This window comes from Hemiscyllium ocellatum, chromosome 3 (genome assembly GCF_020745735.1).
Source record: "Hemiscyllium ocellatum isolate sHemOce1 chromosome 3, sHemOce1.pat.X.cur, whole genome shotgun sequence".
In the NCBI taxonomy this organism is placed as follows: Eukaryota; Metazoa; Chordata; class Chondrichthyes; order Orectolobiformes; family Hemiscylliidae; genus Hemiscyllium; species Hemiscyllium ocellatum.
The window spans coordinates 128,763,714-128,779,643 of record NC_083403.1 but is presented as its reverse complement, the minus strand read 5'-3'; the positions used below and the strand labels follow the sequence as shown (position 1 = coordinate 128,779,643).

The 15,930-nt window shown below is 48.9% G+C and overlaps 1 protein-coding gene across 3 annotated transcripts in view; it reads right to left on the bottom strand.

Moving 5' to 3' along the window:
* slc66a3 (solute carrier family 66 member 3) overlaps positions 1-15,595 on the bottom strand; it is a 43,164-nt gene extending 27,569 nt beyond the window's left edge. For all 3 annotated transcript variants that reach the window (XM_060853461.1, XM_060853470.1, XM_060853477.1), the window contains exon 1: positions 15,294-15,595. In XM_060853461.1, coding sequence (XP_060709444.1) covers positions 15,294-15,430 — 137 coding nt within the window. In that variant the 5' untranslated portion in view covers positions 15,431-15,595. The remainder of the gene's footprint in view (positions 1-15,293) is intronic.
* Positions 15,596-15,930: the final 335 nt, after the last annotated feature.

Below are 15,930 nucleotides of genomic sequence, written 5' to 3'. Positions count from 1 at the left end.
GTGCCTCGGGCCACTATCTGTGTGGAGTTTGCACATTCTCCCAGTGTTTGTGTAGGCTTCCTCCAGGTACTCCAGTTTCTTCTCACAATCCAAAGATGTATAGCTTAGATGAATTGGCCATGCTAAATTGCCCATAGTGTTCAGGGATGTGTAGGTTAGGTGCATTAGTCAGAGGTAAATGTAGGGAATGGGTCTTGGGTGGGTTACTCTTTGAAGGGTCGGTGTGGACTTGTTGGGTCGAAGGGCCTGTTTCCACACTGTAGGGAATCTAATCTAATCTAAACTCCCAGAGGGTCTGGGTCTATCTCAGTCCACTGGATTGCTCCAGCTCCTCAGCGAAAACGGCTCGTACATATTTTGGCTGATCTTATTCATCTCTAAACACACCCACAAAGTCCCTGCTGGGGGTTGTGCAGAGAGATGGCCAGCAGCTCTCCCTCGAGTGCCAGTGACCTGGGGCCTCTCTCCCTCATCCATCTGCATGACCATGGGTCAGAGGTCCTCAGCAACCTCACATCCCACACTCCCTTCTCCTATGGGACCCATTCCATTTAGGAAACCTGGCCGGCCTGGACAGGTTAGGCCAAAGGGCCTGTTTCCGTTCTGTGAGATATTTCGATGTCAGTGTTCCAAGGCTAACAACACGTGGTGCTCTGTACTCCTGCCTAACATGGACCAGTCTTTCCCCGTGAGGAAGAGAATCCTCTCCTTGTGGGGCAATAAGGACTCTGTCTTCTGGAAAGCCCCCCCTCCCCCTCCCCATTTGTCTTCGCTCCATCCTGATGTGGGATGTCTTCTACAGTAATGACACAGGGCAAATGGGTTAGATACAAGAGGATGGTGTGACTGTTAGTGCTGGTGCATGTTTGAAATGGCCTTGGGGTATTCCAGGAGAATAAATAGGCAGCTCAGAGGGGATTCAGGGTTGGGGATGCAGGGTTAGTACTGTGGGGGGGGGAATGGACGTACGGGAAGAAATTGAAGAAAGATTTTGCATGCAACAGAGGAGGCTGTCAGAGCAGAGGCTGGATGGGAGGAGAGGGCAGGAGTGCAAATCGAGTGAGAATGAGAGGGAGCAGACAGCAGAGTATAGTACTCTTGTGGCACAGAGAAGGTCATCAACCTTCCTTTTGCATTCTGCCTGATTCTCTCAACCCTGGACAAGGCCCTGTCTTGGGTGGCAATCTCTTAAGCAAGCAGACATCATGTGGTGACATCGCCCCCCTCTGTCCGTTCCCTGGGAAGAGGATGCACACCTTGCCCTGGTCAGCCGTTGTCAGTCACTGGTCTCGACCAAGGCAGAAGCCAGTGCTCCTCCAGACGCACTGTGGACTCTTAAAGATGGCATGGCCACAAGAGATGCCAGTCTTATAGCGGCTGTCAGGTAAGTGGAAATCTCTTTCAGGAATGACACATGGTCTCTGGGACAGAGACTTCTCTTGAAACTCGTGGATCAACAACAGCAATTGAAGTTTGGCGAAATCAGGCAAGGAAAGGTAACCAGCCTCGCGATAAGTTTCACTCAACTAAATTCGACACAATTCACACTTAGTCTAGGTTAGAGTGGTGCTGGAAAAGCACAGCAGGTCAGGCAGCATCCGAGGAGCAGGAAAATCGACGTTTCGGGCAAAAGCCCTTCATCAGGAATGAGGGTAGGGAGCCTCCAGCAGCCCCGCCCCCCTCCCATTTATCTCCACCCTGTATGCTCCCTGCCTTCATTCCTGATGAAGGGCTTTTGCCCGAAATGTCGATTTTCCTGCTCCTCGGATGCTGCCTGACCTGCTGTGCTTTTCCAGCACCACTCTAATCTAGACTGATTTCCACAATCTGCAGTCCTCACTTTTGCCTACAATTTACACTTAGCCAAGAAAAGGCAAGATTCCACCCAGTAACTCTGATTTTCTCTCCACAGATGTTTCCAAACCTGCTGAGTTTCTCGGTTTTCATTTCCAAACTCCAGCCTTGACAAGATTTTGTTTTTACTCAATCAATAACTTCCTGGAAGCAGAATTGTTACACTAGTGACTCATGGTCATTCTGGGCATAGAGGGGAACGTCGTGAAAAGGACTTCACGACTGGTCCCTTTACAGAAGGCTGGCTGCAACGACGACGTTCCCACGCTCTTAAAAGGCCAGCCTAACATTCCCACGCAATAAAATTCAAACTAGTACCTGGCAAAATAAACTGCCTGGTTCCTGCCTGTTCATTTGGAATTTCAAAAATGTTAAAACTATTAAAATATATGGATATGGTTGCCATTTCCCACTGTGGGGTTGGTTTTATTCAGAGCAAAATGTAGGAACTGCTTTCCCCTTTGGTAAGGCACATCGTCTGATCACAACACAACTAAATTGCAGCATTTAAAATATTACATGTCCATATCTGGAGTTTTGATAATACACGGATTTGATCTTTCTGCCCATTAACCTCCGTTCATCAATGCAAGCATTTTGTTACTTACAAAGAATTTTTTATCCTGTACCGCATCTGACCTAAAACAGGTATGAAGCCAGGTTCCTCCTCAGGTATAGATGCTACCATTGTACAGCTTCCAAATTACTAACGAACTTGTCAAAATAAAAACCTGCAGTGTATCAGTATAACCACATATTGGGCCTGTATTTAGCTCACTAGTCCAAACGTTGTACAGTACTTTCTCTGAATTAGTGCCAACACTTCAGGCACCTATCTATCTAGGGCTACACTAGATTTTGTTTCCCCCAAACAGCTAACAGCATTCACTTCAGTTGGTTGTCCATATTAGAGCCCAATGTTAAGTCGTATTATTTTTAAAATTAAATTTTTGTACATTTCAGATTAGCTTTATTAGTCAATTACACTTCCTATACACTGATCAATGTAGCAATTATATTAATGCTTCAAGTTGCATAGATATTCTAGTCAAGCTTTATCTCAAATTTTTAACCTAAAGTACGAGTATAAAATTATATTTGTGTTATACTAACCCAAGTTCTCTCAGTTCTGCCTCACAAGTTAGATGTTCATAAAGATTAAAATTGAACTAAAGACTAAAACATGTTCATAATGACTAAAAAGTGCTTTCACCAAGTCTACCAAAGGAACAAATGTTGGCAAAACAGAAGATGGATGATCCATTTATCTCGAGCTGGATATGCATTTAACAGCAGAAAACCTAAGCTGACATATCTCACTCTCCATGGGAGCATCAAGTTATTCATTAATTGTATCTCAATTACAGTTTAACTATATTAGTTTCCTGTTACCAATTAAGGGAAATGTACAACAACTACAACTACAGTGATTTTTGCATTGGATTCCCACATTTCAGTGTAATAAGAAAATTAATAATCTGGAAAATTTATCTACATGCTGTATAGTTTTACAATTGAAAAAAATCTGTTCAAAGTTTAAACTTAAAGAACAAGTGGTTGGGATGATTATTGCAATGTTTGTGTGTTTTAAATTGAATGCTGCCTATCCTGTACCCAGTATCAGACAGGAAAGTTCAGTGGAAGGCTATAATGACATTGCACAATTTCAAAGATGCTATCACTACCTATGGTACCTGTAGCACAATGGTAATGTCCTTCCTCTGCACCAGGGGTCTGGTTCAAGTCATACCTGTTGCAGAGTTGTATAATAACATCTTCAAACAAGTTAATCAGGAAATAGTTTTTTTTTTAAAAAACTATCAAAGATTAACTTTACTTCCAAGCTTTGTGTTATCTGTAAGCTTTGAATTAGGTTTGACTTGGTTGGCTGGACTGCGATGTACAGTGATGGCAACAGTGTGGGTTCAATTCTCACCAGCTAAGGTTACCATGGGGGACTCTCCTTCTCAATCTCACCTCTTGTCTGAGGAACGGTGACCCTCAGGTAAAACCATATTGACTGCCTCTCTAATAGGAGAGAGCAGCCCTATGGTCTGATACGGCTCTGGTAACTTCTAGGTAATAGATTTAAAGAGGATACAAAATAAACTGGTGTAATGGAGTATGTGAAAAATGTAATTTAAAACAAAAATATGTCAGACAATGTATTTTGGAAGGAAGAGGGAGAGAGACAATACATGCTAATTTTTTAATAATTTAAAGTGGTTAACGGATAGATAATCTTTGGCATGTATATGCACATATTTTTGCAGGTCTCAGGATAGGTTAACAAAGCAGTTAATAGAGCATGAGAGATTCCAGGTTGTATAAATAGAAGGTATAGGAGGACTGCAGATGCTGGAGAAGTCAGAGTGCGGTGTTGGAAAAAGCACAGCAGGTCAGGCAGCATCTGAGGAGCAAGAGAGCCAATGTTTCAGGCTTAACCTTTCATCAGGAGGGCAGAGGCTATAAAAATCAAACTTACATTAAATTCATATAGAACTCTAGCAGGGAGATCTCAATAAAGAAATCAAGTTCTGAAGAACTGCCATAATGGACTTGAAACGTGAACTCGGTTTCTCTCTCACTATTGATGCCGCCGGTCCTGAGTTTCTCCAGCAGTTTCTGTTTACGTTGTGGGAGAAAGACGTTGTGGCTCATCCAGGATTTACCTGTCCATGTTGCCCTACCCTTCAGAAGATATTGGTGGGCTACTTTCTTGGATCGTGCAGTCCATTTGTTGTAGGTTGACCCACAATGCCATTTGGAAGAGCAATCAGGATTTTGACCCAATGACGCTGTAAGGATGGCAGTACATTTCCAAGTCAGGAAGGTGAATGACTCTGAAGGGAACTTACAACTGGTGGCATTCCTATGTATCTTCTGTCCTTGTCCGAGATGGAAGGGGTCTGAAGGTTCAGAAGATGTTGTCTTAAGATATTTGGTGAATTTCTGCAGTGCGCATTGTAAATGGTACACATTGAGCATCAGTGGTAGAGAGAATGGATGCAGTGCCAATCAAGCAGGATGCTATTTCCTGGATGACGTTAAGCTTCTTGAGTGTTTTACAGCTGCACCCATCTAGGCAAGTGGGGAATATTCCATTACATTCCTGACCTGTGCCTTGTAGATGGTGGACAGGCTTTGGAGATCAGGAGGTGAGTTACCGCAATATTCTTAACCTCTGACTGGCTGTTGTTGCCACGGTATTGATACTGGGGAGTCTCTGGTCAATTGGAACCCGCAGGAAGTTGATAGTGGGGGATTCAGCGATGGTAATTCCATTGAATGTCAAGATGCTTGGTGATTAGATTGTCTCTGATTGGAGATGGTCAATGCCTAGTGTTTCCAAGGAGTAATTGATCCTTGCCACTAGTCAGCATGAGCCGGATTATCTATAATGCTGGGTGGCTCTGAAGGAGGTTGAGATGGATTACCCACTTGGCTAATGATTGTTGTGAAGGCTTCAACCTCATCTTTGGCACTGATGTGATAGGCTCTTCCATCATTGTGAATATTTGCACAGCCTTCTCCTCTAATGAGATGTTGAATTGTCCACCATTCATGTCTGGGTGTGGTGGGACTGCAGAATTTTTATCTGATCCGTTGGTTGTAGGGTCATAGAATCCCTAGAATGTGGAAACAGACCATTTGACCCAATAAGTCCTCCGAAGAGTATCCCACCCGGACCCATTTCCCTATGCTTATTATTCTACATTTCTTCTAAGTAATGCACCTAACCTACACACCCCTGAACACTATGGGCAATTTAACATGGCCAATTCACCTAACTTGCACATCTTTGGACTGTGGGAGGAAACTGGAGCACCCGGAGGAAACCCACACAGACACAGGGAAAATGTGCAAACTCCACACAGACAGACAGTCGTCAAAGGCTGGAATCAAACCCAGGTCCCTGGCGCTGTGAGGCAACAGTGCTAACCACTGAGCCACCATGCTGCCCTATCCTACCACTTGATGTTTATGCTGTTTTGAACACAAACAGTCCTGTGTGGGAGCTTCACCAGATTGGCACTTCATTTTTAAGTAGGCCCTCTTGCACTCTTCACTGAAGCAGGATTTGTCCTTGAGCTTGAGAGCAGTAGTAGTGGTCGTAGAGTGGGGAATGGTGCCAGACCATGAGACTGTGTCGGAGTACAATTCCACTCCTGCTGATGGCCCCCGTCTTGAGTTGCTAGACATGTTTGAAACTTCTTGTATTCAGTAGTGACGGTTCCACACAACTGGACGCAAGATATTGTCAACGTGATGACAGGACTTTGTCTCCACAAGGACTGTGCAGTTATCACTCTCACTGATACTGTCAGGGACAGATACATCTGCAGCAGGTAGATTGTTGAGGATTAAGTCAAATATTTCTTTCTCTTTTGTTGGTTCCCTTCCCACCTGTGCAGCCCAGTCGAGCAGCTATGTCCTTTGGGACCTCACCAGCTCCATCAGTAATGCTCTATACTAAGCCAGTCTGTGATGGACAATGAAAGCACCATCCGAGCACATTCTGTGTCCTTGCTGCACTGAGTGTTTCTTCCAAGTGGTGTTCAATGTTAGGAGTACTGATTCATCAGCTGAGGGAGGATGGGATGTGGTTATCAGTGGGAGGTTTCCTTGCCCACATTTACCCTGATGGCTCCTTTTTATAATTCTGTCGATCACACTTTACAAAACACACTGAAGCTTTGGACAGTGTAGAGAAGTTGGATTTCTCTTTTCCCCAAAGTCATTCACAGAATGTCACTGGCAAGTCCAGCCCCAATTATATTTGAGCAGATAGTGGTTAAAGTAGTAGTACAATGGATTTAGGGAGGGAACTCCAGAATTTTGAACGAGTAACAGTGAAAGATAAGCAACATATTTCCAGTTGACGACGGTATGTGGCTTGGATAGGAACTTGCATGTGGTGGTGTTCGCAGGAATCTGTCACCATTGTTTTCCTTGGTGATTGGGTTAAAGAATTGCTGTTGAAGGTGATGTGACAAGTTTCTGCAATACCTTGTGTGCAAGGTACACACGCTGCTGCTACTGTGCACCAGTCATGGAGGTGTGAATATTTAAGGTAGTGGATGGGCTGCTTAGTCCTGGTTGGTGTCGAGTTTCATGAGAGTGTGCTGGGGCTGCACTTATCCAGCGAGTGGACCATATTGGAAACCACTCCTGACCTGTACCTTGTTGATGGTGGTTTGGAGAAGCAGGAACTGAGTTAATCACCACATAATTCCCAGGAATCACAACAACTTGTTCTGTCTAACAATAAGACAGCTTATACCTTCAGACTTATACATAGCTCCCCCAATTCCACATGGGACAATGGGCAGCAGAAGTCCTTGGTAATCTTTCTTGTCCCATCCAAAGTGATGGTCTTAAAGGTTCTCCTAAAATGTACTTCACCAGATCTTCTTTTCCCACCTGGTAGTGTCCATTCAATTGGCATTCTAGGGCTTTACATGCATCTCTTAGCACTCTCAGACATCTCTCTCTCACACACAAAGTCCAGCAGCACCTCTGACCAGCCCAGTGTAGTACCTCTACATGAGTGACGTTGCCTCTCCAAGAGACGCCCAGGATCTTAGATAGGTTATTCTCTTACATGCCTTGCTGCAATAAATTGCAGATCATTCTAGAATGGCCATGTTGATGGTGTTTGATTCACATACCATTTGGAGTCACTGGAAGACCAATGCGGCTTTGTATAAACACAAGGATATCCACAAAATGACATGGGAATCTCCAGACGATAACACACGGAACTAGATTACTACGTACGTATCAGGAGACAGGAGACATCCCTACAAAACACCTGGAGTTGGCAAGGTGCTGACACAGGATCAGACCACAACCTTGTGTTAGACATGGTGTACCTGAAGCAGACAAAAGCAACAGCCACAAAGGCATCGAGGCCTCAGGATAAGCAGTAGGTTAATGATAATGTCATCGATCTAGTATTCCACAACCCTAGATTAATGTTCAGGGGGTGTGGGTTTGAATCCTATCAAGGCAGATGGTGAAAATCTGAATTCAATAAAAATCTGGAATTAAAAAAACTAGCCTAATGGCAACCACTATCGATTGTCATAGAAACCCATCTGGGTTCAGTAATGTTCTTTACGGAAGGAAACTGCTTTTGTGTGACTCCAGACCCACAGCAATGTGGTGGACTCTTAACTGCTCTCTGGGCAGTAAATGCTGATTTAGTCAGCAACACAGGCCAGGAACAAATACAACAATATTACAACAAAAACATTGAAGAAGGACATATTTCTGGCTGACCCTATCCAACAGATTTAAAATGGTAATGGAGTCAGACAAAACCTGAATAATTCCCACTTCCTCAAATGAGGAATTAAGGAGAATTTAAGAACAGAGGAGCGAGACTAACAAAGAACAACAAAGTTCTGACCCAACACAGAGGTTGATGAGTGAAAGAAAGCCAATGACCATCAACAGGGACCAGCAAAAGAACATTGAGTAAAGATATGAAAACAATTTAAAGTACAGATGAAGCCATGAAGGAGAGCTGCAGTAGAGATAAACAAGGATAGAACGAGTTACAAAGCAGGGAGACTGAAGAAACAGCAAATTGAAATAACTTCAACATGCTGCAGAACCATTTGGAAACTGATTGGTGCTTAAAGCAACATCACCATATCTCAGCAGCTGAATGCCAACCTGGGAGAAATTGCCAGATCAGAGGTCCAAAAGATACAGCCACCATGAGACTAAAGATCAAACAACCCAGGATTGATGACATTACCAGAGTTGTTCAAACATGTAAGAACACCAGATTAAGGAGAGATCACGTTGGAGGATGTCCCAAACAACAGGTGGAAGAATCAAGCTGCCAAGAAAGGAGTGCCTCGGTATCTGCAGCTATCGGACGGGCAGAACACTGCTGCCAATATCTGGCAAGGGCTTCAGCACAGTGCTCCCAAACAGACTGGAGACAGAAGTAGATGGTACTGTTTGTGAAGAACAGGCAGCGGTCCAAGCTGGCAGCTCATGCTGTAAGCAGATCCGTACAGCAAGGGCCATTATTAAGCAAAGCCTAAAATATTGGAAGCCATTTGTAATCAACTTCATTGATTTCAAGATGACTTTATATAGCATGTGGCAGAAATTACTCTGATACATCACAAGACAGGGCAGAATCCCAGAGCAGTGCATCAACATTTTCAAAGCCATAGATCATGACTTCAGCTGCTACGGACACTACAGACCCCTTCAACAGCCAGACAACAATGGGGTACAGCAATGTTGCCTCTTTTCCCGTTCCTTTTCTTCTTGCTCACTGATTCCATCATGGGGAAATTGAAGACAGGCCCAGACTCTCGTGTCCAATGGCAACACCATCTGGATACATCTGGACTTCACAGAAGATCTCCTTGCTGACCAAAGAATCCAATGAATGAGTCCAGAGTCGAGAGTAGTATGACCAGACTCAACGCTGGTCTACCGATCTGCTGTGTGAAGACCAGGACATTGGAGACTGATAGGCATCATGACCATCAGACAACAAAACATCCAGGCCATCAAACTCCTCCCCTACCTGGGAAGTTATACCTCCAGGGAGACTGAAACAAGTTTTACATCTACACAAAGTATTTTAGGTTCAGTTCTAAATCATGCCTTTTCCAATTAATCTGACTGACTTGGTTTTGAATCATTTGGGATTTTTGGATGAGACTTAGCTGCCTAGTTAGTAAATGATTATTCTGATTTTAAAATACCTCTAACCTCCAAATAAAAAAAAATAATTTTATAAAGGGAGCCAACTTGGTCAGTTAATAGCGAAATCACAAATTCCAACTTGCCGATCAATATTAATTTCATATTTTTTGTTCTATAATACACAATCTATTCCAAATAATGGAAATTCAACATGACAAAAAAAATGATTGTGTTAAGTAAAGTTTTAAATAATTTTGAAATAAGAGTAGAGTCTAAGATTCCTGCTTTATCTAGACTGTAGCTTTAACATGACCCCATTACCAAACTAGCACCTAGCAAACACATTTTCAAAATCAGCCATTCCAATTTAACTGGATCAGAAACAGCACTTGCTAGTGGAGACATCAGCAACACTTTCTTGAAGGCACAGCATGCCTCAAGGTAAAGAAAATACAATACGGTCATTATAAAAAGATAGAATTTCCCACATTATATTTCAAAATAATCTGAACCACAGCTCTACAATGGACCTCTCAAAATGGGCACACACACCTTGAAAACTGTTCAAATACTATTTTGTTATTTCTCATTTAAAGTAATGACTTTTTCTTCACTCCCAACTAAAAAGACCATTTTTACATGAATTCTGTGTTCAGAGTAGACTCAAAGAACAGATAACAAGCATTTCAGAGCCTCAAATGACCCTGACCATGCTTTCATCAATGGAGGGGGAGCACTTTAGGGGAAGGTGATGGTCTACTGGTGTTATCACTTGCCTATTAATCCAGAAACTCAGCTAATGTTCTGGAGACCTGGGTTCCAATCCTGCCATGGCAGGTGATGGACCAAAGAATCTGGAATTAATGATGACCGTGAAACCATTGTCAGGAAAAACCCATCTGATTCATTATGGTCCTTTCGGGAAGGAAATCTGTCATTCTTGCCTGGTCTGCTCTGCAGACTTTAAACCCACAGTAATGTGGGTGGTTCTTAACTGCCTTCTGGGCAATTAGTAACAGGAGATAAATGCTGGCCTAACCTGTAGTAATAAACAAACACTGGTTTCATTTTTAACCTGTCTTGAACAAACATTTTGCACATTTATAGCTTAAATTAGGAACCAAACCAGATGAATGCAAATTGAAAATGTATTCAGGTTTGGTGTAAAAGGAGCTGTCCTTTTGGTTCTGCAAGTCCAAAATAACGACTCAAGATCAGGAAGATTATCCTGCAACCACGTTGCAGATTATGGTGAGTTTTCAATAGGATTCTCTGGGTTTGAAACAGGAACACTCCAGAGACCTCGCATTCAAAACAGGGTAGCCTTGGTTCTGGTCAAATCACACATCTCACAAACTTTCAAATGAATAATTTGGCTAAGGCAAAGATATAAAGTAGTGACTGAAATAATCCTGAGATTTGAGATTGAAAAGCTGAAAGTTTCAGAATTATAGCATTAGGATTAGGGAATGAGAGAGTAAAATTGATCAGGTACATTTGGATCAATATCCTTAGAATTTGGGAGTGAAATACTGAAATGTTCATTACATGTTAAAAAACGTGTAAGTTCTCAAGTGATACTAATCACGACAGAGCTAAGAGGTGAAGCAATGCCTGTGGTACCCTCCTCCTGGCAGAACCACACCAGATCTCTCTGGACTGGGTTGTATTTCTGGGGCAGCCACAGGCCTGCAAACTGCTAACTACCAACTGTCACTCACCCCTGTGCTCCCCACCATGGCCCTGTTCATCACCAGGCTCCAGCCACCACACCAGGAGGACTCATCCTCTCCAATCAACCGTTTAAACATGGGTCACCACACCACCAAGCCTAAGGCACCCCATCTTGCCACCTCCCTCGACAACCCAGGGTGCACACGCGCACACACCACACCCACCCCCTCCAAACACTGGGCATACATTCATCCTGTAAACCCAGAGCACACGCGCGCACACACACACACACACACACACACACACACACACAAACACACTGAAAACCCAGGGCGCACACACACACATACACACACACACACACACTGTATACCCAGGGCACGCGCGTACACACACACACACACTGTATACCCAGGGCACGCGCGTGCACACACAAACACACACTGTATACTCAAGGCGCGCGCGTGCACACACAAACACACTCTGTATACCCAGGGCGCGCGCGCACACTCTGTATACCCAGGGCGCGCGCGCGCACTCTGTATACCCAGGGCGCGCGCGCGCGCACTCTGTATACCCAGGGCGCGCGCGCGCACTCTGTATACCCAGGGCGCGCGCGCGCACTCTGTATACCCAGGGCGCGCGCGCGCACTCTGTATACCCAGGGCGCGCGCGCACACTCTGTATACCCAGGGCGCGCGCGCACACTCTGTATACCCAGGGCGCGCGCGCACACTCTGTATACCCAGGGCGCGCGCGCACACTCTGTATACCCAGGGCGCGCGCACACGCACACTCTGTATACCCAGGGCGCGCGCGCACACGCACACTCTGTATACCCAGGGCGCGCGCGCACACACACACTCTGTATACCCAGGGCGCGCGCGCACACACACACTCTGTATACCCAGGGCGCGCGCGCACACACACACTCTGTATACCCAGGGCGCGCGCGCACACACACACTCTGTATACCCAGGGCGCGCGCGCACACACACACTCTGTATACCCAGGGCGCGCGCGCACACACACACTCTGTATACCCAGGGCGCGCGCGCACACACACACTCTGTATACCCAGGGCGCGCGCGCACACACACACTCTGTATACCCAGGGCGCGCGCGCACACACACACTCTGTATACCCAGGGCGCGCGCGCACACACACACTCTGTATACCCAGGGCGCGCGCGCACACACACACTCTGTATACCCAGGGCGCGCGCGCACACACACACTCTGTATACCCAGGGCGCGCGCGCACACACACACTCTGTATACCCAGGGCGCGCGCGCACACTCACACTCTGTATACCCAGGGCGCGCGCGCACACTCACACTCTGTATACCCAGGGCGCGCGCGCACACTCTGTATACCCAGCGCGCGCGCACACACACACTCTGTATACCCAGGGCGCGCGCGCACACTCTGTATACCCAGGGCGCGCGCGCACACTCACACTCTGTATACCCAGGGCGCGCGCGCACACTCTGTATACCCAGGGCGCGCGCGCACACTCTGTATACCCAGGGCGCGCGCGCACACTCTGTATACCCAGGGCGCGCGCGCACACACACACTCTGTATACCCAGGGCGCGCGCGCACACACACACTCTGTATACCCAGGGCGCGCGCGCACACACACACTCTGTATACCCAGGGCGCGCGCGCACACACACACTCTGTATACCCAGGGCGCGCGCGCACACACACACTCTGTATACCCAGGGCGCGCGCGCACACACACACTCTGTATACCCAGGGCGCGCGCGCACACACACACTCTGTATACCCAGGGCGCGCGCGCACACACACACTCTGTATACCCAGGGCGCGCGCGCACACACACACTCTGTATACCCAGGGCGCGCGCGCACACACACACTCTGTATACCCAGGGCGCGCGCGCACACTCACACTCTGTATACCCAGGGCGCGCGCGCACACTCACACTCTGTATACCCAGGGCGCGCGCGCACACTCTGTATACCCAGCGCGCGCGCACACACACACTCTGTATACCCAGGGCGCGCGCGCACACTCTGTATACCCAGGGCGCGCGCGCACACTCACACTCTGTATACCCAGGGCGCGCGCGCACACTCTGTATACCCAGGGCGCGCGCGCACACTCTGTATACCCAGGGCGCGCGCGCACACTCTGTATACCCAGGGCGCGCGCGCACACACACACTCTGTATACCCAGGGCGCGCGCGCACACTCACACTCTGTATACCCAGGGCGCGCGCGCACACACACACTCTGTATACCCAGGGCGCGCGCGCACACACACACTCTGTATACCCAGGGCGCGCGCGCACACACACACTCTGTATACCCAGGGCGCGCGCGCACACACACACTCTGTATACCCAGGGCGCGCGCGCACACTCACACTCTGTATACCCAGGGCGCGCGCGCACACTCACACTCTGTATACCCAGGGCGCGCGCGCACACTCTGTATACCCAGCGCGCGCGCACACACACACTCTGTATACCCAGGGCGCGCGCGCACACTCTGTATACCCAGGGCGCGCGCGCACACTCACACTCTGTATACCCAGGGCGCGCGCGCACACTCTGTATACCCAGGGCGCGCGCGCACACTCTGTATACCCAGGGCGCGCGCGCACACTCTGTATACCCAGGGCGCGCGCGCACACACACACTCTGTATACCCAGGGCGCGCGCGCACACTCACACTCTGTATACCCAGGGCGCGCGCGCACACTCACACTCTGTATACCCAGGGCGCGCGCGCACACTCTGTATACCCAGCGCGCGCGCACACACACACTCTGTATACCCAGGGCGCGCGCGCACACTCTGTATACCCAGGGCGCGCGCGCACACTCTGTATACCCAGGGCGCGCGCGCACACTCTGTATACCCAGGGCGCGCGCGCACACTCTGTATACCCAGGGCGCGCGCGCACACTCTGTATACCCAGGGCGCGCGCGCACACACACACTCTGTATACCCAGGGCGCGCGCGCACACACACACTCTGTATACCCAGGGCGCGCGCGCACACACACACTCTGTATACCCAGGGCGCGCGCGCACACACACACTCTGTATACCCAGGGCGCGCGCGCGCACACACACTCTGTATACCCAGGGCGCGCGCGCGCACTCACACTCTGTATACCCAGGGCGCGCGCGCACACTCACACTCTGTATACCCAGGGCGCGCGCGCACACTCTGTATACCCAGCGCGCGCGCACACACACACTCTGTATACCCAGGGCGCGCGCGCACACTCTGTATACCCAGGGCGCACACTCACACTCTGTATACCCAGGGCGCGCGCGCACACTCTGTATACCCAGGGCGCGCGCGCACACTCTGTATACCCAGGGCGCGCGCGCACACTCTGTATACCCAGGGCGCGCGCGCACACTCTGTATACTCAGGGCGCGCGCGCACACTCTGTATACCCAGGGCGCGCGCGCACACTCTGTATACCCAGGGCGCGCGCACACACTCTGTATACCCAGGGCGCGCGCGCGCGCGCACACACACACACAGTGTATACCCAGGGCACACCCTCTCACTGTGTCCCCTCACTGTGGATATTCTGTTGCCCACCCCCACCCCGTTCCCCAGACACTGACCAACCCCCCGTTCCATGGACACTGTGACCAACCCCCCGTTCCCCCTCACTGACCAACCCCCCACCATTCCCCGGACACTGACCAACCCCCTGTTCCCCGGACACTGACCAACCCCCTGTTCCCCCTCACTGACCAACCCCCCACCATTCCCCGGACACTGACCAACCCCCTGTTCCCCGGACACTGACCAACCCCCTGTTCCCCCTCACTGACCAACCCCCCACCATTCCCCGGACACTGACCAACCCCCTGTTCCCCCTCACTGACCAACCCCCCACCATTCCCCGGACACTGACCAACCCCCTGTTCCCCCTCACTGACCAACCCCCCACCATTCCCCGGACACTGACCAACCCCCTGTTCCCCCTCACTGACCAACCCCCCACCATTCCCTGGACACTGACCAACCTCCTCCCCCCGTTGCCCGGACACTGACCAACCCCCCGTTGCCCGGACACTGACCCGATGAGTTCCAGGAGCAGGCTGCGGACACTGAGTCCCCGGGCAGTTTTGGCGGAGATGACGGTGATGATTTGGGGCAGTTTGAGGACGGAGCAGACCAGCAAACTACTGATGTTGGCGAGAGTGAGGAGCAGCATCTCCGCCGGGCACCGCGCTCTCACTCTCTCACTGTCTCTGTCTCTGTCTCACTCTGTGTCTCTGTCTCACTGTCTGTGTCTGTCTCACTCTCACGGCACAGCCCTCTACACACAGCACCCTTTCCGGATACGCCTTTAAACAAACAGCGAGGTGGAAGTCGACCCGTTCTCTCACAAGAAAAGTAGGCGGACCCGGGTTGGAGGTTGCTACTTACTCATTTCCTTCTCGCATCCACTTTCCCCGGTCTGAGAGCTGGAAGCTGAGCTCACTATAAAATATTAACACAGTGTATTGCTGTCAGTGCTGATTGGGGGGGAAGAAGATAGGCCACTTCTTGCGACATACTAATGCACTTACTTTCCAGTGCACGTTTTCTGTGTGCACTTTTAGCTCTTACTAGCCGGGCCAGACAAACACTGTATTAGTTTCCTAGAGACAGCCCCACTGCCAGAGAGAAACTCATTCCTGGCAACTTTCAGCTTCAGATTGAACTTCTTGT